Genomic DNA, 23,499 nt, shown 5'->3' with positions numbered 1-23,499 from the left:
CTGAGCACAGTGAACTGTTGTAGGCTTGCCAGTAGGTCAGTGTATGTTGGGAGCATATTCCCAAGTGAGGGTCCCTTTTCCAAAATGGTGCTAGCTTGTGTCAAGTTGACCTAAAATTAGCCAGGACAATTGTAAATTTACTTTTTTGTTATTATTTTGAAGTGGACCCCTATAATGGTTCAGCAGTCCTCTTCAACTTCATGAGTTGCTGGAATTATGAGTATGTACCATTTTACTTAACTTTCTTTCTCTTTTCTTTCTTAAATATTTGTTTATATATTTTATGTACGTGAGTACACTATAGCTATCTTCAGACACACCAGAAGAGGGCATCAGATCCCATTACAGATGGTTGTGAGCCACCATGTGGTTGCTGGGATTTGAACTCAGGACCTCTGGAAGAGCATTCGGTCCTCTTACCCGCTGGATCATCTCTCCAGCCCCTTACTTGGCTTTCAATTACAAGTTTTAAAGTACGTTTTAAAAATTGTTGTTTTTAAGCCTAGTATGGTGGTGGACACCTGTAATCTCAGAAGCTGGAAAATAATGAGTTCAAGGCTAGCTTAGGATACATGTAACTACATCTCAAAAAACCAAATGAAATAAAATAGTAAATTTAGAAACAACATGATTAGACTGGTGGCATGAAATAAGATAATGCATACAAGCACAACAGAATCAAGTCAGAAAGTCAACTTTCTTGTTGACGGTGAAATAAGCTGTGTTGTCCATGATCTCTGAATTCAAATTTATATACTTTTTAAAACTAGTGACTTCCAAAGTCTGACAAGACTGCCACTACCAGCCAGATTTCACTGGAGCTTGTTTCTCCTGTTTTTGACTCTAGTAACTATACACGCAGGTCACAATGACATTCCAGTTCTGCTTCCTCTCTTCTCTATCGCCTCTTGTCCTCATCGCCCCCATTCTTACAGCCACTTGCGTGTCTTAGCTCATACTTCTTTCTTTCCTTGTGTACGTAAGTAGATTTCTAAGGGCAGGCCCCAACGCCTTCTTGTCTGTTACCACACCTTGTAGCTTACTGGAGGAAAGATGTAATTACTTCATTTACCTCTTTCTTTAAAACTGTATGGAATCTCTTTACTTCTATATAATATCATTAGTGTTAAACATCTAGAGAAAGAGTTAACTGCTTTTCAGGAATATTTCCTCCCAAATTCTAAGGAACTTAGGTGAAATGAATATATTATTAATCTTATAGAACAGTTATGACAAACTGAAGAACTATACTTTTCCTGTAGCCTTTCTTGATTTTTTTTTTTTTTCTTTAAGATGTTGGAGGCACATTATAGGAGATTTAAAAGTAAAACTTAGAAGAAATAGAGTAGTACTTTCTGGAAAATGCTATAAGATCATAACACAGATATTGATAAACAAGTCACAGATTGCTGTATGTCAAGCCAAATATCTGCTCCTGAAGTGTGGAACTAGATATTGCTTGACCATTAGATATTGCTTGACACTTACTACAGTGTGTGGTAAAGGTAGTCATGTGTCTCCCTCCCTTATAGCAGCAGTCTGAATCCCTACTAGAAAACCAGTGGCAATGCTAGAATGCCTGAGGAACTTAAAAGTAAGTCTTCTGCACTAGTTTGCTTTTCTATTGTGGCAAACAAATAATCCATGACCAAGGCAACTTGTAGAATAAAGGGCTTATTGGGCTTATGGTTCCAAAGAGATATTATTCTGTCAGAATGGGAAAGCATGGCAGCAGGCAGCAGACATAGGCCACTCGAATGACAAGCATATGGAGCAGACTAGAAGTGGCAGCGACATGCTTCTTCCTAACCCTTCCCTAACAGTACCACCAACTAGAGACCAAATTGGTATATCTAAATGCCTGACATTGTAGGTGACATTTATCGTTGAAATCACTACATCATCCTAAACCCCGAGTCCCCTGAACTAGCTTGTGTCTAGAAAAGCACTTCAGAGGAAGATTATTAAGAAAGCATTGTCTTGTCCTGGAGTCTGTGTGAGAACTTTACATTTTCTAGATGACATATCTTCTATTAACAGAAAATGAAGGTTTTTCTTTCTCATTCTAATCTAAGACTAGGAGGACCTATGTTTACAACTAATTTCTTCCTGTTTCCCTATTTGTTGGTAAAAAGCAAGATCAAGGGTTGGAGAGATGGTTCAGTGGTTAAAAGCACTAGCTGCACTTGTGGAGGTCCTAAGCTCAGTGCCCAGCAACCACATGGTGGCTCACAACCACCTGTAATGGGATTGATGCCCTCTTTTGGTGTATCTGAATTCAGCTACAGTGTATTCATATAGATAAAATAAATACCTCTTTTATTTAAAAAAAAAAAAAAGCAAGATCAAGGAATGTCAAGGTAGTTCTCTAGGTACCCTAAAGATCTTCACTTTTCTGGCTTTTGCCATTCCACTCCACTGTATACAGGAATTCTAGGGTGAGCAACCAGAAATCAGGATGAGTCCTAGCTCTTACAGCATCTTTTCATTTAAGTTCTCTGTATTTTACTCTTCTTACTTGTAACACATGTAACTGTAGAGTGCTAGCTTCTAAGGCAGCTGTAGTAAGCATTAAGTACTCTGAAGACTGAAGATCTACCTCTGTGGGAGCATGTGCAAGACTCAAGTCCCATCCCCAATAACAGGAAAAAAGTTACTTTTTGGAAATACTTGGCACATTACAACACTTCAAAAGAAATGTGGTTTTAAAGAAAATTTGTCGTGAGGATTAGTGTCTGCCTTCATAATGTGTCTTCATATATGGCTTCAGTAAAGATATGTTCTTATTAGAGTGTACTCACTCAGTAGTCTGTAGTTCTTTTTGTTCTCAGGAGCTCATTCCAAGAATCTCCAAGAATCTCTGATAGAATAGTTTGCATATTGGATAAGCTATTTTTTCCTTGTTTTTGTTCATGTAAGTAGACTTAGGTTTGGGAGGGACCAGAGTATGGATTTCAGGTGGAGTATCGATTTGTACCTTAGGAAATAGCATTGGTCAACATGTATATTCATCAAACAAAAAGGAAGGGGATAAAATCTGCCTTGTATACTAAGTAAAAACAAGAAGGGCTGGGACTATATTCATGAGGATAGTGATTACCTGGCTTGCACCAGACCCAGAATTCTATCCCCCAAGCAAACAAAAAAATCAGTAATACTCTTGTGAATTGGCAGATTTTGAGAGTGACTTCCAAAAGATGAATAGAGCCTGCCTGGTAATGAAGTTGGTTTTACTTGGTTTTGTTCTTTGTAGTACTGGGAATTAAACCCATGGACTTGAAAGACTTGAAAAAACCAAGGGCTCCCCAGCCCCCCATGCCTTGGAAGGCGCCATCCATATCACTTGCAAGAAACGGTCTCCATGCAATAAGCAAGAAGATTTTTATTCCAGAACTCTGGGTTCCACAGTCATACACCACGCAGGGGTAGAGGACTGTGGACCCCGAGTGCAGAATTGCGACAGCTTTTATAAGTTTACAACAAAGCCTGTGAATCACAAACCACTCATTCCTTAGCATCGAGAGCCCGCGTAGTGGGAGCCAATATATTTGTACCACTCCATAGTTTTTAGGCCAATCAGTTTAAATTATTGGAGCCCGTGCTCCTTGGACCAATTAGTTTCCTATTTTCTTGGAGGTCTATAGCTGCGGTGAACTCCTGGATGGGGGTAATGGCATAAGCAGTTTACAGAAGCAAGATAAGCAGATAATTAGCTCATTTCCAGTTACCTTACTGGGCCAGGATCACCTATTCAAGGCCTTTTTGCCTAGCTCTTAACAAAGGGCGGGCTCTGGAATGCGACCTTTTACCTAGTTTCTAACAAAGAACGGGCTCTGGAATATGAAGTGTTTGGGACTCCTTAGAAGGCTGGAGTTAGAGCTTCTTTGGAGGGAGATAGCATTTTAAACTTCTGACTTCTTGGGGTCATTAGAGAGTTAGGCTGTATTTTCTATCCTTTCAGACTCATATTCATAAATGGTACTCTACCACTGAGTTATATATTTGCCTAGTCCATAATGGATTTTTTTGTTTGTTTTGGTTTTTGAGACAAGGTCTTTCTACATAGCCCTGCTGTCTAGAACTCACTATAGATAGTAGACCAGGTGAGCCTCAAACTCACACAGAATCTACCTATGTCAGCCCTTCCAGTGCTATTAAAGGTATGCCCTTCACCCTACCTCTGGCCCTGTTTTATTTTTTAAGTAAACCTTTTCAGTGTATTAGCATCAAACTAATTAAGATTGTATGATTTAAAAGTATGTAGACTAAGGCAAACATTTCCTAGTCCCTCCCCTTTCTCAGTTAATGAAATGTGTGAAACTTTCGCTTTTTTTTTTAAGATTTATTTATTGTTATATGTAAATACACTGTAGCTGTCTTTAGACACCCCAGAAGAGGGTGTCAGATCTCATTACGGATGGTTGAAAGCCACCATGTGGTTGATGGGATTTGAACTCAGGACCTTCGGAAGAGCAGTCAGTGATCTTAACCACTGAGCCATCTCTCCGGCCCCTGTGTAAACTCTTATTAGAGGGCACATTGGTGCTTTAAGGTAATCCTAAAAGCTTTCAGTTTATGGACAATTCCAGACCACTAGAAAGATTTCTAAATACAGGAACCATATGGCCTGGTTTGTGTGTTGTGAAGAAGCTCAGGAAAGAGGAAGGAAGGAGTGAGCAGTAAGTCGAGCTGCTGGAATGAGTGAGCATAGCTGACGTCATCTGAGTATGAAGGACAAAAAGGAAGTCAGAAAGCATGGACTGGAGAAAAGTTTTAGGACTTATAGTGGGTAGATTTTTATACTAAATAGGTAGAGTAGCTAAAAGTAACTGAGGGGGTTCAGGGTGTAGCTGCTAAGGTTCTCGCTTAGCCAGCAAGTGGCTGGGATGGTGGGAAGGTGTGTGGAAAGACACCACTGATGGAAAAGAGGAGAAAAGGTTACAGTTGATATGATGTGGACAGAAGAAAAAACTTGATATGGAAGTAGTTTAGTCAAAATACTTGTTACAATCAGCAGTAGGCTTTAATATAGAATTTTTAAGTAAGGACTGATATTTACAGCTTTCCAAATAAATGTAAAAATAGTAAACTTTAAAAAATTAGAAGTCTTTCAAGGGAAGGGAGGTACTATGTCACTCCTGGGAAGTTCAGTGAACAACTTTCAGAAGTTTTTTTTTGTTTTTTATTTTGTTTTTGTTAAAACCACATGGGCCCCAGGGTCATCAAGCTTGGCTGTAAGTGCCTTTATCCCACTGAGCCATCTGACCAGCACCAAAATAGTCAACTTTTAAGTCCAAGTCAAAAGTAAAATAGGAAATCATAAGATCTGTATAGCAAAAGAATTTGTTGTTATTCTGATTATCTCATAAGTTACAATTAGAAGAGGGGAATAAGAAGGGCAATCAACTGTTTTTAGCCAAGCATGGAGTCACATTCTCTGCACTTGAGGAGGAGGATCAGGAGTTCAAGGCTAACCTTGCTACATAGCAAGCTTGAAGCTACTGTAAACAAACAAACAAACAAACAAAATGAACAAAAAATACAGGCTCTTTGGGGTTTCTTTTTCTAACTTTCTCAAGATAGCTCACAGTATAGTATTAGGAAACTACAATTGAATTTAATTGTGGTGAGAACCGAAGTGAATCAATGATTTTACTGGCCAAAACACTCCTCTGCTGTTTTGCTTAGTAGCAGCCATTTCCCAGAGTTCCTAGAATGCAGCTTAAAACTTTCATACGCTGAATTGAAAATAGACAGCATGCATTACATTTCTGTTTAGTCAAATTGGTTTTGAGGTGGAAATTGAAGCTATGGATGCTTACCTTCTCTGAGGGCTGACAGAATTCCAGTTCCAGGAAACGGAGATAGTGGGAAATGCAAAAGAGAAGACAAGACTTCGTCTGATTCAGTGATGGCCAAGGGTCACATTACTTCTGATTCTTGAAGTAAGACAGGTTTGGTAGAGTTACTGGGTTGTATATACCTTAGGATCTGATGCTTAATTAGAGAGTGTTTGCACATACTGTCAAAAACTGAATAAGGAGAATTTAAGAACTACCTCATAGTTTGTACAGATGCACAAATTTCCAGCACAATTTGAATCTCAAAAGATAAAGATCCCTTAGGTAGAAGTGGGACCCACTACTCTGGCACTAAATCCCTCTTACATGTTTGTTAAAAGGGCAAAGGGAAGTAGATGCTAGTAGAAGGAAATGCTCTCTGTTAAATGCTATTTTTCAACAGGTCTCAGGCATGGCCCATGGTGACTGAATCTGTGGAGGCATGTGACAGTTTTTACACTAAAAATTCTGAAATTTTGGTTCAGACATAAGGCCCCTGTTCTGAGTAAGTTATTCAACTTGTACAAAACTATTTTAGAATGCTTTAGCAGGTAACAATTAACAAAGCGATAATTGCTGGGTAATTTCCTTTGTTGAGTTCAGTAGAGTTTCCAGGTGAAAAAATAAAAATAACACTAACACTCTGGAAAGGCAGCCCCTCAAAATTTGAAATCTATTTGTTACTGGGAAACTTGGCACTTCCCGTCTTAGAAAGCAGGTCTGGATGCATAAATTTACCTTTATTCTTGGAAAGCACATTGAAGATGAGACATGGTGGCACACGAATATAATCCTAGCCCTTGGTAGACTAAGGCAAGAGAATCATGATTTTGAAGGTAGCTTGGGCTACATAATGAGACCTTGTCTTAAAAATATTAGTATACCAACCAAAAGCAAGCATATACATTGACCTCAGCACACCTGAAACCCTGTCCCCATTTCCTTGGCAGCAAGTGATGTTTTGGAGTTCACATTTTATTAACACCTGTTACACATACATTTAGTTGGACCACCAGCATTATTATTCTTAATTCCTTGGCCTAGTTCTTGGTTTTGAAGTAACCAGGAACCTTGCTATAAGTCTGCACCTGTACAGGCTTTTCTTCTTGTTTTGTGTCTGTCTTTTGGGGCCTTTGAGTCCTAAGTTGGTGATGATGGTGGCAGCAGACTGCCATATTAAGAGCATGTTTCCTGTAAAAAAGCATGACCTCTTAACACACTGAACTTAAGTTCTAGGGCTGCCAATCCAGCTGCTTAAGCCTTGCAGCCAGAGCATACCGGTGCTAGTGTACCATGCCTAGTTTCCGACCCCACTGCTCAGAAGCCCGGTGACTCCACTCTCATCCAGACACTACGGTCTATGGATTGTTTCCTACATAACTCATATCTTTATATCGCATGCCTCTAGTCACACCCCCCCCCCCTTGGTTCAAACCTTCATCTTGCTATCAGAATGACTTCTTCACTGGATTCCTTATATTGTATCTTAACTGCATCAGTCCATTTTCCATGCCCAGCAGGATCTTCTTGTGTTTTTTTTTTGTTTGTTGGTTGGCTGGTTTGTTTTTAAGCGTGTTTAGGTATCTGTAGATTTTTTTTCCCCCGAGACAGGGTTTCTCTGTGTAGCCCTGGCTGTCCTGGAACTCACTCTGCAGACCAGGCTGGCCTCAGAAGGTATCTGTAGATCTTAGTGCCCTTTTGCTCATCACTCTCTGCCTATTTCTCTGAGCCAGGGTCTCTTCCTGAACTTGGGGCTTAGGTTTTGGTTGGAAGCAAATGCCCTTGATCCTCTTGTCTCCACCTTCCTTGGCACTGGGGATATAGGCATTTGTGGGAGTCACCCAGTTTGTTATGATGCTAGGATCTAAACTTCAGTTCCCATGTATGCAAAGAATTGCTTTGAACTGCTGAACTGTCTCTTCCACCTCTGAGGTGATCTTGCTTGAAATCTAGCTATGCATTTGGTAGCACCAAATACTCAGTTTATCCACCCAGCATTTAATCAGCATCCATTATGTGCCAGGAATAAATCAGCTCAAGTAAGTGAACTGGAGCCTTGAGATGAAGATCGACCACACATGGCTGCTTTCGATTGGGACCAGGCAAGGGTTTCCTGAGAATCTGAGAGCAGAATAATGAAGAGAGTCAGCCTTGGGATCTGAGACACTCTCAGGAGAGGGACTGACTGGCACTGCAGGCAGGCTACCAGGAGGGAGGAAGCTTGGCAGATTAGGGAACAGGAGGGTATGGATTCAGTGCAGCAGAGTTAGTTGTCTGAAATAAGAGTGCCGTGAGGTAGGAAAGGTAGGCAAGAACCAATGCTTCTGGTCTTGAGAGGACCAGGATGCCTGTATGCAACACCATTCATTAAGGCAGAGAGCACCTGAGGAGGAACAGTTGGTAAGGAAACTAGGATTTATATCTTCTCTCTGTTAATTAGGTCTGACATACTTCTTATTTATAAGTTAAGTGTGAAAATTCCAGTTCAATGGTTTCTAATAGATGGTTTCCTAATTTTTTCAACTCAGTGGCACTGTAGCTTAGCTTAGTTACACAGTACCGGTGTAAATGGTGTGATGCCATGGTCCCTGGATGCTGTGAGTTTGTGTAAACACCAAGAAGCTCACCTGAATTAAGAAGGGCATGTGGAAAAGGCATCAGGCCTAGAGTCCTGCTGTACCCAGGCCCATTGCTGTTGGAGTGACTTAAATAGCTATAAGATTAATTGCCAGGAGAAATTGGCATACATAAAGATGCACAGCTTACTGCTTTCCCAGGCTCTTCCACTGTGCCCTCAGAAGCTTGTGATCTACTAAGAACACGTTCTTCATTTTTAATCTGCCCAGCCTCTTCTCCTGGCTTTCTTATTATCACTGCCTTCCTCTCTCACTTGCCTCTTGGGTAAAAGCAGAGTCTGTAGCAATTAGTCTGTGGGCCACACCCACTTCTGGAGACCACGTGCTCCTTCACCGTGACATCTTAGACTAGGTCACTCAAGAGCCCATAAATGAAGAACATGCTGCATTATCAAGCATTGCTTGCTCATTCCTTCTTTCCTCTCTCCCTTCCTCCCTCCTTCCTGTCCTATGATTGCTGATAAGTATCTTTGTAAAGTTGCTTTAGCTTAAAGTCCTGACAAGGTGAGGCTTGACTTCAACCATGCTGCAGAAACGTTTCTTATCAAATGCTTCTCAGTAATTGAGTCTTGGTGATTCTGACATTCTGTCCTTCCAGACCTATATTATCCCACCTCTTAGGAAAAAGGAAAGGGAACTACTAAGGTGATTATAGACAAGATCTTATAGTTCAGTTCTAAAGACCATGTTCAAGCCTTACTAGATAAACTCCAGAAAATCCAGAAAACTGTCCAGATATATACCCCATGGTACTTCCCCATCAGTAAGTACTAAGTATGGCCCTTTGCTCCTTGAATTTGGATCTCTTATTTCATTGGTATATTTTTAATTTTGACAGTTTATTTTCATCCTCTACTTGTTTTTTTCTTTTTAATTCCATTTATAAAAGAAAACTCATACAATGGCACCATCTTATTTTAGCATTGATTCTGCTGCTCAGGGCCAGAAGGAGGGAACACAAAAGGCCCTAGGGTTTACTAGCAGCCTTTGAAGACACCAGAAGAGTTTGCTAGCAGTGAGTAATTACAGAACATTAGACCTCAGATTAGCCTTTGTCCACACATTCTTCTAGGAATTGATCTTTTTGGAAAATGATGTCTTACAGCCTCTTAGCCTACTTCTTATACTGAGAAATAGGACAAGAACTACCCCTTTAGGTTGTTGGATGAATGAGATTTGTCTTAAGGGTGAATAGACACTAAAATATTGAACATGAGGGTCAGGCATGGCAGCATACACTTATAATGGCAGTACCTAGACTGAAGCAGAAGACATGGTAGTAGGTGCTAGGCTAGCCTAAGGTGCATTGTTAGTCCCATTATTAGTTGCAGCCTGGGCTGCAAACGAGGCCAGTTTTAAAACAAACAAAACAAACAGGGTAACTCAGTAAAATGCTTGCTGTGCAACACAGTATGAGGACTTGAGTTTGGACATTCAGCACCCACATGAAAAAGCTAGATGCAGCCACTTGTGCCTGTAATCCCAAATGCTGAGGAGGTAGAAACAGGTTGATGTCATAGGCTTGCTGTCCAACCAGTCTAGCAGAGCAAATGTGCTCCAGGTTCAGCAAAAGACCTTATTTTGAAAAATAAGTTGGAGAAGGGCTAAAGAGATGGTTCAAAGGTTTAAAGTGCTGACTGTTCTTCTAGAGGCCCCACATTTGATTCCCACAGTGGTGCTAACAAGTTTCTGTACCTCCACTCTCTGGGGATTAGATGCCATTCCCCCACATCCCCAAAAGAAATAGATGGAGGAAAAGACACTGGCGTTGACCTTTGGCCTAGTACATGCATTATGTGTGCAAACAAACAGGCATCTACTATACATACAAAGGAAAGAAAATAAATGGAGGTAGGAGAGAAACATTTTAATTAGAGTTTCTTACCTTGTCTTGTTACTTGGAAGTTTTCATTCTTCACCTGTTGAAGTACCCTTGGCTTCTCAATTCTTCTTCCTGGGAGGAACTAAATCAGGATGAAGTGTAGTGGATTGAACCAGTAGTCATTACCCTTGGAGCTGAGCAATCTCCCAGTGTTGTATCTTTAGTCTGCTTTTGTAACTCACCTTTTACTTTGGGCAGGACAGCTACAAGTGACAAAATCATACTTTGAGAAAATGAGGTGTCATTTCAGAGAATTCAGTATTGGTGAGTTGGCTGCAGACCTGAGCACCATAGTGCTCTTGAAGATCTGGACCAAGCTTGGCCTTTCAGTACAAGTTACCAGAAATAAGATTGCCCTTGGGAGTCAGAGGAACGTGAAATGCATGGAATGTGACCTTTTCTAATGCCTGGCTAGGACAGTGGTTAACCTACCTTGGGGTGTGGGAACTATGATCTGTGAGCAGTTTCACTGACAGTTAAATATACTACCATTTCCATATAGCTGATTGTCCCCCAACATTTTAGGGTTGAAATTTAATTCCAACTGAAATATAAGAATGATAGAAACTCATTGCATATATGTTATTTAAGGTGGGACTTTTAGGTAATGATTAAGTTTCAATAAGGCCTTAGGGTGACTCCCCCATGATTAAATTCCTGGTAGCTTTATGCATTTTCAAAGCCATAAGCATAAATCCATTTCTTTCTGCTGGATAGAGCAGCTTTGCTTGGCAGGACCTTGATCTACAATGTCTTAGTTATTCGATTGAAAGTTTACATAGATGAGAGTGTTGGGGAGACAGATGGGACCTGAGCAAGAACTGGTGAATTAAATGCAAATATAAGTGCACAGAGAGTTAGTGAAAAATAAAGGTTCTTAGTGCAGAAGGTTGGGACCATCTTTGGAGATTTGTGTTTTAGTAGTATCTTCATTGGCTAGAAATCTTTTTTTTTTTTTTTTTTTTTTGTCTAATAGTTGCAGATACTATGTTAAATCATAGAGATTTTTATTTGGGTGCCTCACGATAAGCTTCATATTTAGTTTCCTGTGTATGTACTGAGTTCACAGGTGGTCTGAGCCCTAGAGAGAAGCAGTGCTATAAAGAGTCTCTTCCCTAGTTTTAGCTAAAGGATGGCCTGCTTGTGTCACTAAGTACGAAATGTAACCATTCCTTTTATCCAGCTAGTATACTGTTTGACAACCAGTAAAATAAAAACATGCAACTTAGAAGTCAAGGTTTTAAGCTCTGTCTGAAGCACTTCTTTAAGCACCACTGGGCTGCTGCAGGTTTCTGCTCCTGCTGTGATCAGCCTTTTCTCAGGGTTGCAGAGGCCAAGTGCTGATTTACTTCCTTAAGCCAGTCCAGGCTCAGCACTCAGAACCCCTCCTTTCTAGCCTCTTAACATAAATTCCTTTTCTTAATATGAAAAACATTAACTAAGAGAAAACATTTTCAGGAAAGTTGTGCAGTTTTCTTCTTGGATTGAAAAAGAAACCCTCTGATTAAAATTATTTTAGCAAAGTATATATACCTGTGGGTAAGATAAAATACAAACCAATTAAAAAGCAAGCAACTAGGCAGCCCACAGAACTATCACTCGGGAAGCCTGTCGCTGACACATATTGACCACAGTTCTGACAGCGGATAAGTGCAAGGATGTGGCATACTCTGCAAGAGAGACATGACCAAAGCAAACCCTGTGGGTAGTGTTTTAATACTGAGAAGGATGAGGAATGGAGTTTAACTTAAATTGTTGCAAGTGGATGAATTTTGTTTGTGAAATTGCTTTAGATTGCTTTGTTTGCCTTCTTAAATTATTATTATTGCTTATCCTGAAGACTAAAACTGCAGAGAAATGGAGTTAGGGAATTACAGAGCATTTAAAACCCACAGCAAGTGGCTAGTACTTGTGCCTGCTATAATGACAGTTGAAGTTCAGCCCGTGTGTGATAATTATGAGCTTTCCCCTTTATGGATAACTTGTTAGGAATAATTACTGCTACTCACCTTAGTATTACATGTTTGTTTATCATCATCTGTAGTGTTCACACTGAAGCAAGATGACTGAGCATACATAAAGATATTGTGCGTGAAATGTTTAGTAATGACCCTCCCTTCCAGCCTGGTCCCCGCTCCTGAAATGAAAGTAACGAAAATGACTAGAAATACCACTGTTAGTTTTTGTTGCTTTTATACAGTGTCCTAGGAGTGCCCTATATGACCCTTTCTTTTAAACAAACAAACAAATAACTTTTGGCCCTTTTTGTAATAAGCATGTTCAGGGCTTTTTGGTTTTGTTTTTTGTTTCTTTCTCCTTTAACCATTGCCCTTGTTTATAACAAGATCCCTTTGACATTTCTTAGCTGGATATTTATCTTCATGTTACTGACTTACAGACAGACAGATAAACACACCAGTCTTCCAAAGTCAGAGAGATACCGAGCAAGCCAGCTTGGTCTACAGAGTGAGTTCCAGGACAGCCAAGGCTACATAGCACAGAGAATGAATAAATGAATGAACGAAATAGACAGATGACAGAGCGAACAATACGAAGCATTGGTGAGGTCTTTTTTTTACCCTGTTTGCTTGTTAAATGATAAATCTATTGTCTAAGTTGTGTGTATTATAATATATTCTTACCTGATCAAGGTTGTAGCTAAGTTCTGCTATCCTGGCAGGTGAAACACAGAAATTTTGGAAAGATGAAGGGAAAAAAGCCTTCAAACTTGACTGAAAAAATTCTGACTTCACTGTAAACTGAAGGTAGGCCATGCCATACCTATGGGTGGAGACAGTAAGAACTCTCCTCTTGGCCCAGGGTGGAGGCTAGGAATGTAATTGGGAGATGCTGCCAGAGTAGCTACACTCACACTTGGATTTTGATCCCACATTTTGCATTTTTTTGCATTATTTCTGGAACCAGCTACACCTGGCAGCTGCTGCTCTCTTAGCCAGAGATCCTAACTGTGGGCCGTCTCTAATGGAGCTTGAAAGGTGTTCCCAAGGGAATACTCTTCAGCTTCAGTAGCACAACTTTTTTGGTTATGTATCCTAGTGGCCTTGAGCTAGCTTGCGCTCTCAGGTTGGGCATATAGGTGTGTGCAACTTTACCCAGAACCATTTTTTTTTTAACTTTGAAAAAAATTTTCACTTGTTTATTATTTCTATGATACTCTGGTACACATGTGGAATTCACTGGACAGCTTGTAGAAGGAGTCTGCTCTCTCCTTCATGTTGGTTCAGACCTAGAACTACTGATGGGTGGTCTTATGGGAGTGAGGATGGACAGTTTTATTGAGAGATTATTTCTATCTTTGGGGACTTTGTGCTGTATATGATCTTTTCTTTTCTCTTTTCTTTTCTTTTCTTTTCTTTTCTTTTCTTTTCTTTTCTTTTCTTTTCTTTTCTTCTTTTCTCCCTTCCCTCCCCTCCCCCCATACAAGGTGTCTTGCTTTGTAAATCAGCTGGCCAAGCTTGAAATTTTTCTGCCTCAGTTCAGGGCTTACAGGTGTGCCACAATGATGGATGTGATGTAACTCAGGTTGCTCAGGTTGGCTTAGCCCTTCTCAGCTTCTCAGTGGTTTTGGACTCTTGTTAATTCTTTCATTTGTTATGTGTTCATGTGTATTTCGGTCCCTGTTTAAACATCTTAAAATGCTGAATGCGTCAAGAGAATTTTTTTTTTTAAAAAAAGTATTGTTCAACCATGGAAGACCTGAGAGAGGAAGTCCAGTGAAAGTAAATAGTAGCCAGGGGTTTAATCTGCCTTAATTTAATAGACTATTAGATGTTTACTGTACCCAGGTTTTGACATTAATGGGCGCTGAGAATATAATACATGTACAAAGATATTTCATGTTTTTTATAAATCAAATAATTATATTCTTGGTAGTTTATAAGATTCTTTTACAGCGATTTTCAAAACTTTATAAGGAAAGTAAAGCAAGTACCCCCATTTTACAAGAGTAAGGTTGATATGAGATATGATGGCTTTTGGCCCTCAGTCTTTTGTTCACTAGACCTATGTTGATTTGGACGTGGATAATAGTCAAATTAGACCAACCTTATTTAGTCTAAAGTGTCAGTCAAACCTGGAAACTTAGTGTTAAAGTACAAAATTAGGCCTTACCCAGTGAATGCTGTTAAGGTGACTGCTTGCTGACTTTTTGTACTTAACAACTTTTGAGGCGCGAATTTAATGAATTCAGGTTTTGAAGTTGACACATGCCGAACAGCTATGGAACATGAGTGATACTAGTACATCTGTGTACCTGTTGGAGCGTTAAAGAAATGGGCCTGGAAAGAACTCTGGGCTGCCTAGGCCCTCTGAGTTGGATGTGAAGACACTCAGGGTCTGCTGCTGCTGCTGCTGCTGCTGCTTTTTAAAAAAGATTTATTTAATTTATAATGTGAGTACACTGTCACAGTCAGATGGTTGTGAGCCACTATGCAGTTGCTGGGAATTGGACTCAGGACCTCTGGAAGACCAGTCAGTGCTCTTAATTGCTGAGCCATTTCTCTAGTCCTAAGTATTGTAGGGCTGGCATGAGTGCCACCCTCCAGGACAAAACACGGTGTGCTCCCTCCCAGATAAGAACTTTGATAGCGAAACCTCAGGAGAGGATCTTGTTCCAAGAAAAGACTAAAGCATATTCTGTCCTGGCCAACATTTTAAAGCCCTCTGGAAAGAAAGTAAGTTAATGGGATGAAAAGTTGCATCCAATGGCCATAAAGGGCAGCATAATGCCTTGGATGGAGACATGTTGTAGTCATGTAGCAGGAATACATAGTGAGATTCGCAGAGGTTTCTGCCCTGAATATAGGGGGTGTAAATAAGAGAAATAAACTACTTACTGGTAGCCAAAAATGAATACTTTTCCCACATTTCCCCAAGCATCAGCTTTTTAACGAATCTTGGAAAAGTCAGCATCATTAGTGTGTATTCCTTGCATTCTTTCCATCAGCATGTATTCTTAGTGTGCCCAGTCCAGGGATGCTAGAGTAAATACTGTAAGCATGAACAAAAGAATGCAGTGCTGAAAGCTGGGATACAAGTCTGAAAGGCTTGCTCAGAATTGATCGGTATTGATGCACTGACCCGACTGCTGCAGTGCTCTAGGCTTCTCAGAGATGTTCATTAAGCAGCATGATTATTCAGGTCACTGTTAACTCTCAGAGGGGAATGCTGTTGTGGGAGTGAAGAGTCATACAGAATTCTTCCTTTGCAGCCTCCCTCACATGAGGATTAGATGGCTCCTAGTTGATTCAGCCACTGTAGTTTGCCACTTCAAGTCACCAAACCCTGCTTCTAGACAGTGACAGGCACTTGTGAAAGTGCCTGCATGAATATTTTTTTAAAAATCTACCCAGAAACTAAGACATTTTGTAATTTATTAACAAGTTTCTGGTGTCTAGAAATGTAAGGATTTTATATTTGTTTGTTTGTTTTTGTCAGAGTTGCTTGAAAATAATTTTTACTCTTTTTCTGTTAAAAGAAAATTAGATTTTCTTTTAAACTTTTAATTAAAACTTCTATCAGTTTACGCTGTTTTCTGTTTGAAAAAAAACATCTTGGAGTGGTGACAACATGCCTATAATCTTAGTATCTATAAGAGACAGGTGAATCTTTATAAATTTGAGCTCAGCCTAGCCTGCATAGCAACTTACAGGCCATGTCAAGGCTTTTAAAAACCAAAAAAGGAAATGAAGGAAATTAAATTCAAGGCTAGTCTGAGCTATATGAGACCCTGTCTCAAAAAGTTAAAAAAAAGCAGAAGAAAAAAAATGTGTCAAGATTTAAAGTCATAATGTAGTGTGCACTGAGCCTGTATGTCTGGGGACTGTCACTGCTCTGCCTGCTGCACTCTTCAAGTCCATGTGCTGTGGGGGGAGGGGCTTAGTACTGCAGCACGGTAGGATTACAGTGTGGGAAAAGTCGAGGTCAAACAAGGAATGAAAATCGAACTGGAAATTATACTGGCTAAAGTATAGGTTTGGGTATAGAGCCAGCAAATGGAGAATTTATAGAGATATGTTTTCATATTTTGTCTTTGTCAATTGGCACATGGGAGTCGCATTTACTGATTGATTGATTGATTGTTTAGAGTTTCTCTTGTTTGATTGTTTTGTTTTGTGACATGTAGACCAGGCTGACCTGGAACACAGAGCTCTGCCAAGCTGCCTCATGAGTACTGGGATTAAAAGCATGAGTTCTTACAAAATGTGGGATGGTTAAATGAATGAATGGAACTAAGAAAAGCATGCCAGGGTGAGGAGTTTTGAACTTGTGGTTAGTGGAAAAAACTATAGGTCTATGTTAAAAGCTACAGGTCTATGTTCTTTGCTTTTCTTTCTGCTTCTTCACCTACAAAAAAGAGACCAGGCTCACTGTGCCACCTGTGGGGACCATGTGATATCAAAGCTGACTTCGTGACAAGGATATGAAATTGTAGTGTTTCCCATGCAGGAGAAATTTGTTAAAGAATGTAAGGGGAAAATGAGCAGTCACTTCTGTGTCACTGTAAGCTGCTCAGAAGTCCCTTGCCATGATATCCCACATGCCTGTTATCTTACAGTTTTTCAGGTTGCAGTCCAGTGTGAGTACCACTTGCTAGAATTTAGTTGTTACCTGTGCTCTGCTCCTCTTCTGGAAGTTTAGGGAAGATTTCTGCTCGCCTTTTTTGAGCTGTAACTACCTCCATTCTTTGGCTTGTGGCCCTTTCTTCCATCTCTAAAATCAGCAGCAGTTTAGAGCATGAGCCTGCTCCCATTTCCACATACCCCTGAGGCCTGCAACTCTGCCTCACTCTGACAGGATCTTTGTTTTATCAATGTGTTGAAAATAGATCCATACCCAGATGATTAGTGCACTGTCTCCCCATTTGAGACTTACTGTCTCTGCAAAAGTATTAAAGATCACTGACACTGGGGATTCAGATGAACAGCATTGGAAGCCTCAGTTCTGCCTTGACACCCATAGTCTTTAGATTGCTGTGTAGGGCATACAGAAGTCTAGTAGAGAAAACACTAAATGACTCTCAGAAAACATGGATTTTAGCCGGTCATTGTAATTCATTTGTACTACATTTACTTAGAATGAGAATTTGCCCTTCTGTCTTAGTTCTTCGTGCTGTTCCCGGTCTCTATACTACAGTTGTGTGAAGTACTGAACTAAACCATCTATGATAAGGCGCTTTCTCAGAAGTCCTTATAATCCCCGCAGGATCTGTTTTTTAGGTGCAATGTAGTCAGTTTTATTAATTACACTTTTAAAAATTTTATCTGTTTGAATGTTTTGGCTGCATGCTTGTGTGTGTACCATGTTAGTGCCTGGTGCCCCGGGAAGTCAGGAGTTCCTCTGGAACTCTGGTGTTAGAAAACGGTTGTGGGTCACCATGTGGGTGCTGGAAGTAAAACTTTGGTCCTTTGAAAGAGTGTCAACTGTTTTTGACCACTGATCCATCTCTTCAGCTCCATACCATGACTTTACTTGCAGGTTGCTTTCAGAGACCCTACAAAGGACAAAGCAACTGGTGTTGAAGTAGGAAGGGAGCAGACATCCATGTCTAGGCCTTGTTTTCTCTGTTTTCATCTGTAAATGAGTGATAGCAAGGCTACTTTATGGGCGATTGTTAACTTTTTGGTCTGTAGGACATGTGTAGTGTGTCATTGACCTGTGGTCATCTTGGTTGATATAATAGTGATTCTGATCCAGCCACTATTTTAAGTCTGGATTAATGCATACAACACTGACCATTTCTGTGAGGTGAGCACTGTTTGTTCTGTCCTTAAGGGTGGGTGGATTCAATAAAAGTTAAGAAATTGGCAGGTCAGACATAACTAAGGCAGTAAGTCACTTACAGAGTAGTTATTTAGATTGTAGAGTTTGTGCATTTAACCCTTCCTTGCCCAACACCACGTCAAATAATAGTCTCTGTATCAATTATGGAATGTTAACTATAAGTTGTAAAAATTAATTGAAAAAGCAGGGGGAGGGAGGGAGATAGAGGGAGGAGAGAGAGAGAATGAGAGAGAGAGAGAGAGAGAGAGAGAGAGAGAGAGAGAGAGAGAGAGAGAGAGAAAGAAACACGAGCATGCTCTTATGCTTGTGCCTTCTGTCTGAATGTCTGTGTCTGTCTGTGTTGTCCTGTAAATTCTTGGATTGGTTGGGTTAGTGCTCAACAGTGTCACGATAAGTCCAAGTCTCTCATATTCCCACTCTGCTGTCCATGCAGATGGACTGGCTTTGTCAGGATTGTCTTGTGTTGTTGATTAGATGACTGTTTGTACTCAAGAGAGGCTAAGCAAGATGGTCTGGTTTTCTGCTTGGTTTGGTTGGTTGGTTTTTTTTTTTTTAATTTTTATTTTTTTCTTTTGAGACAGGGTCTTACTGTGTATCCCTGGCTGTTCTGGAACTCAGTGTCTAGACCATTGAACTGAAATGTCAGGCTGATCTGAAATTCAGAGATATGCCTGCCTCTGCCTCCAGAATGCTGCTGTTTCCATATTGCCCATGTTGCAGAAGCTCCTTTGCTTGTAGACTTTCAAGAGTTCTTGATCCAGCCATTTTCATTGACTATCATGAACTGAGATTCATCCTCCAAGATGGAGAGAGCCTGAAACTCAAACCCTCTGGATAAATGATTGCTTGGGTACCTTGTATAAGAAAAGTAGATTAGTAGGAACAGCAGACAGTCTGCCACTGGCTGTCTTCTGTTTCTTTGGTTTGGTGATGAGGCCTTTTTTCCTGAAGAAGGCATAGACCGTAGATAACCTGGAGATTCCCACAACTGCCCTTGGTTTACTCCAGGCTAAATGATCTTTGCTTTCATTCTCATAGGTGCAAGTAAACATTTACTGATTATTGATCCCCCAAAAGGATCTTGGTCTTCTAGGAGGGAGGTATATGTCTCCAAGAGACATTATTACCTGTGACCTAATGCTAGGTCCTGCCTCTCTGATACTTTACCTATCAACCTGTACAGTGGACATGTGCAGGTCCTACCAGGTGAATGCATTGATCCATATTCTTAGCTATTTTACCCTGACAGCATGGTGAACATTGAGGCCCCCCAGTTTCCAGTGTTCTGAAAGCTTAGCCAGCTCAGAATTAAGGGTTTAAGGAGCACACATATTTTATTTTTCTTGGAAGCAGGAACAAATACTTGGTTAGCCTTCCTGGTGGGTCATAGCCACACCCAGAAAAGTTGAATAATCTGCATCTTTCCTTAGTAGGGCCACATGTAGTTGTGTTTTGGTAATGTTGATAGTATAGATAGTATGAGTACTCACCACAGCCACATCAAGGTGACAACAGAGATGGCCCTGCTTTAAGAGTATCTGACCATAAGGAGGAACACTTCAATCAGAGAATAGTGTCTCACTTAGCCAGACATTCATGGCAGATTTCCTAGTACATTTAAAATAGGACTCATGTATAAAAATAGCATTTATATACAGGAACCCATATTTTCTGGAAAGAAAAATATGCTTGTATTGGGCATTTGGGATAAGTAGATCAAAATTAAAAATAAAATCTTATAAAAGTTAGAAATCAAGTCCCACTTTTAATTGTAAAAGGATTCTATATGTGTGTATATATCTACCTTAACTCTCCTCCTACACAAAATTTGTATGGCAGAAATAGAAGCAGAATCTATAGACAGCACATGATAGCAGAAAGAAATTTCAGTAGATTAAGGAGTGGGTAAATAGGCACCACACCCACTGATGTGTCTGCCACATACTACGGAGTGTCGCTTGCCCTGGCGTGTTTTGTTTGATGTGAGGTCATTCATGAGACCTAGCTTTAAAACAGTCTGCTGGATACTTCCATTTTATGGTCAGCAAGTGGTGGCTAGATACCTATCAACCTATCCTCCCACCACAGATCCCTGCAAGCACAGGGGCCATGCTGAGGCTGAACTGGTGAGGTAGAGAGAAGGCCTGCAGAAGGGTTGGTCTGGAGTTACTAACATGCCTTATCTTTTTTTTCAGAAATGCTCCCACTGCCAGGAGGCTGGCGCTACTTTGGGCTGCTACAACAAAGGCTGCTCCTTCCGATACCATTACCCATGTGCCATTGACGCAGGTAAGTTGGACCACACACCCTTTTGGAGAGCATCCAGAGAGCTAGAAGATACAAATTCATTCTCTCCCCTTCTGTATATTTTTATTGTCTCCCTTATTTTTCTTCTATTTGTAAGTTCTTAAAAAAATGTAGAGAGGAGGCTACAACGATAGCAATTTTTAAAATACCTATTTTGTTCATCTAATTCATATATGAGTTACCTACTCAAGTGTACATAAAATTCAGTAGTTTTTATGTGTTTGTGGAGTTGAGTAGCCATTACTCCAGTATATTTAACATTTAGGTTTTCATCATTTACAAAACATTAACACCTTCCTTCCCCTCACTCCAGCTGCTGGCAATTAGAGATTTACTTTGTTTCATTAGATGTGCCTAGTTCAGACATTTCATATAAATGGAATCATGTGCTATTTGACATTTTGAGGCTGGGGTTTTCAGTCACTATTTCTAAGGTTCATCCATGTAGCAGCATATGTTAGTTAGTACTTCATTCATTTTCCCTGCCAAGCTCTCTGTTATACAGAATATGCTGGTTAGATTCACCTTTCATCAGGTGATGGCTGTGGGGTTTGTTTCACTTCTATGAATCATGTCACCATAGAACAGTTACATATGATAATGTTTATTAACCTTTGGAGGAATAGCCATATGGTTTTCCAAAATATATACACATTTTACATTCCCACGAACAATGTATTAGGATTCCAATTTCTCAATATCCTTACCAAACATATTTATGTCTTTATTGTCATTGTAGACATCCCAGTGAGTGTGAGATGCTATATTGCTATAGTTTGATTTTGTACTTCTCTAATGATGTTGAATATCTTTCTATGTGCTTATTGGCCATTTGTACAGCTTCTATGGAGAAGTGTCTATTCCACTTCTCTGCCCATTGTTAAATTGTTTCAATTATTTTGTCCCCCTGACCACATAGATATATGGATTACAAATATTTTCTTTCATTCTTTGAACTTCTTGCTTTTCTGAAGGTGGTGTTTTTTTGTTTATTTGAGACAGGGACTCATTTAGCCCAAGTGGCTTTTTATGTAGTCAAGGATGATCTAGTGTACACCACAGTGCCTAATTTACATAATATTGAGGATAGAAGCCATGATGTTGTACATGCTAGCCAAGAACTCTACCAGCTGAGCTCTATCCCCAGTAAGAGTTTGCGTTTGATGAAATATAATTTATCTCTTTTCTTTTGGTGTCATCTTAAGTAATAAACACCTAATCCAAGTCTTTTTTTTTTTTTCTAAGAGTTTTATAGTTTTAGGTATTTTAGTCTTTGACTGTGTGAAGTAGCAATTCAGAGCTGTACTTGTGCGAGAGCTATGCAGTTGTCCTAGCTCTACTTATAGAATAATCATTCCTCTATCATTCAGTGATGGAATTCTGGCACTTTGTTGCAAATCAGCTGACCACTCTGCATGGGGCTTTTTGGCCTCATCCAATATTCTACTGTCATGATTACTGTAGCTTTGCAATTGGGAATGGTAGAATGCTTACTTTAGTATGTGCAAGGTTTAGTCTCCAAGTACCCCCCCCCCCCCCATCCCAATTAGGAACAAAAAAATATGGAAAAATTGTACACCCCCCCCCCCCAAGATTTTTTGACTATACTGGATACCTCTTTGTTCCATATGAAATTCAAAGACAATGTACCCATTTCTACAAAAAGAAGACTATTAGACTATTTAAATTTTGATAGGGGTTTCACTAAATCTGCAGATGAATTAGAAAGCACTGATATATTAAGTTGTATATATTGAACAAAGTAACTCAGAGTAAAACAAATACTATACATTTTCTCTCACGTAGATCTTAGATTCTAATTTATATAATGCGTGTGTGTCTGTCTGGGTGAAGACATGGATATAAGTCACAAAATTGAAAGGAAAAGTGGTTTAGCAGGGAGGGAAAGGAATTCTAGAATGCATGTGACATGAAAGTGGAGTATCTTTGGGGTGGAGAGATGGGAGGATCAACAAAAATAATACATGAAACCGCTGTAATGGAACCTATTTGTTTTAGGGGACGTTTCAATGTATGTGGTGTACTAGGGTGGCAGGTTGCCCTGATCTATCACACTCCCCCTCATTCCCTTGAGATGGTCTCACTGAACTCAGAGCTCACCATTTTGTTTTGAGCTGGGCTGCCTGCTAGCAAGCCCCACTGATCCTCTGGTCTCTGTTTCTGCTACCCCCAGCAGTGGGATTACATGTTCTGTATCCTAGTTAGGTTTCTCTGTTGCTGTAATAAACACTGACCAAAACAACCTAGGGGAGGAAAGGAAAGGCTTTGCTTTACTTTACACGTTTCAGATTGTGGGCCATTGCTAAGAGCAGGAAACGAGAGGCAGGAACTGAAGCACAGACCACAGAGGAATGAATGCCGCTCACGTGTTTGCTTGTAATAGCTTGCTCAGTTTCCTTTTTTTTTCTTTCGTGGCCCCCTCTTTTCTTTTCGATCTATTTTTATTTTATACATATGAGTGTTTAACTTAACATTTATGTGTGCACACCATGTGTATATCTGGTGTCCTCAGATGTCAGAAGAGGATCTTCTGGAGTTGTGGATGGTTGTAAGCCACCATATGGGTGCTGGGAATCACAGCCAGTGCTCTTAAGCACTGAGCCATCTGTTGTGCTCCTTAGCTTGCTTTTATATACAACCAAAGACCACTTACCCAAATCAACCATTAGTCAAGAATATGCCTACACAGACACACCTAGAGGCCAGTATTATGCGTCAATCTCTCAATTTAGGTTCCCTCTTCCCCCGGTGACTCGCTTGTGTCCAGTAACATTCTCAATGTCCTTCCTGTCCTACTGTCTCTCTGTCTTTCTTGTAGTGGTACTAAGAAGAACAAGAGTGTACAGAGGGTTAAAAAACGGTGTATGTAGGCACTGTGTGCAGTTGTCCAAGTGCTGCTTCATTGGCCAGACACCGACTATAGGTAGGAAGGAAGAAAAGAGCCTTGAACCCTTGAACCACTGTTTCAAGGAATTTGGACTTTCATTTTCCCCTTTTATATCTATTCTCC

The 23,499-nt window shown here is 40.1% G+C and overlaps 1 protein-coding gene across 3 annotated transcripts in view; it reads left to right on the top strand.

The window, feature by feature from the left end:
- Positions 1-23,499, top strand: part of Tcf20 (transcription factor 20) — an 88,993-nt gene that overhangs the window by 53,100 nt on the left and 12,394 nt on the right. For all 3 annotated transcript variants that reach the window (XM_052161711.1, XM_052161710.1, XM_052161709.1), the window contains exon 3: positions 20,357-20,450. In XM_052161711.1, coding sequence (XP_052017671.1) covers positions 20,357-20,450 — 94 coding nt within the window. The remainder of the gene's footprint in view (positions 1-20,356; positions 20,451-23,499) is intronic.

The sequence above is a fragment of the Apodemus sylvaticus genome, chromosome 17 (genome assembly GCF_947179515.1).
Source record: "Apodemus sylvaticus chromosome 17, mApoSyl1.1, whole genome shotgun sequence".
Taxonomy (NCBI): domain Eukaryota; kingdom Metazoa; phylum Chordata; class Mammalia; order Rodentia; family Muridae; genus Apodemus; species Apodemus sylvaticus.
Note: the sequence above shows the minus strand (reverse complement) of the source record. Positions and strands in the feature narration are given on the sequence as shown.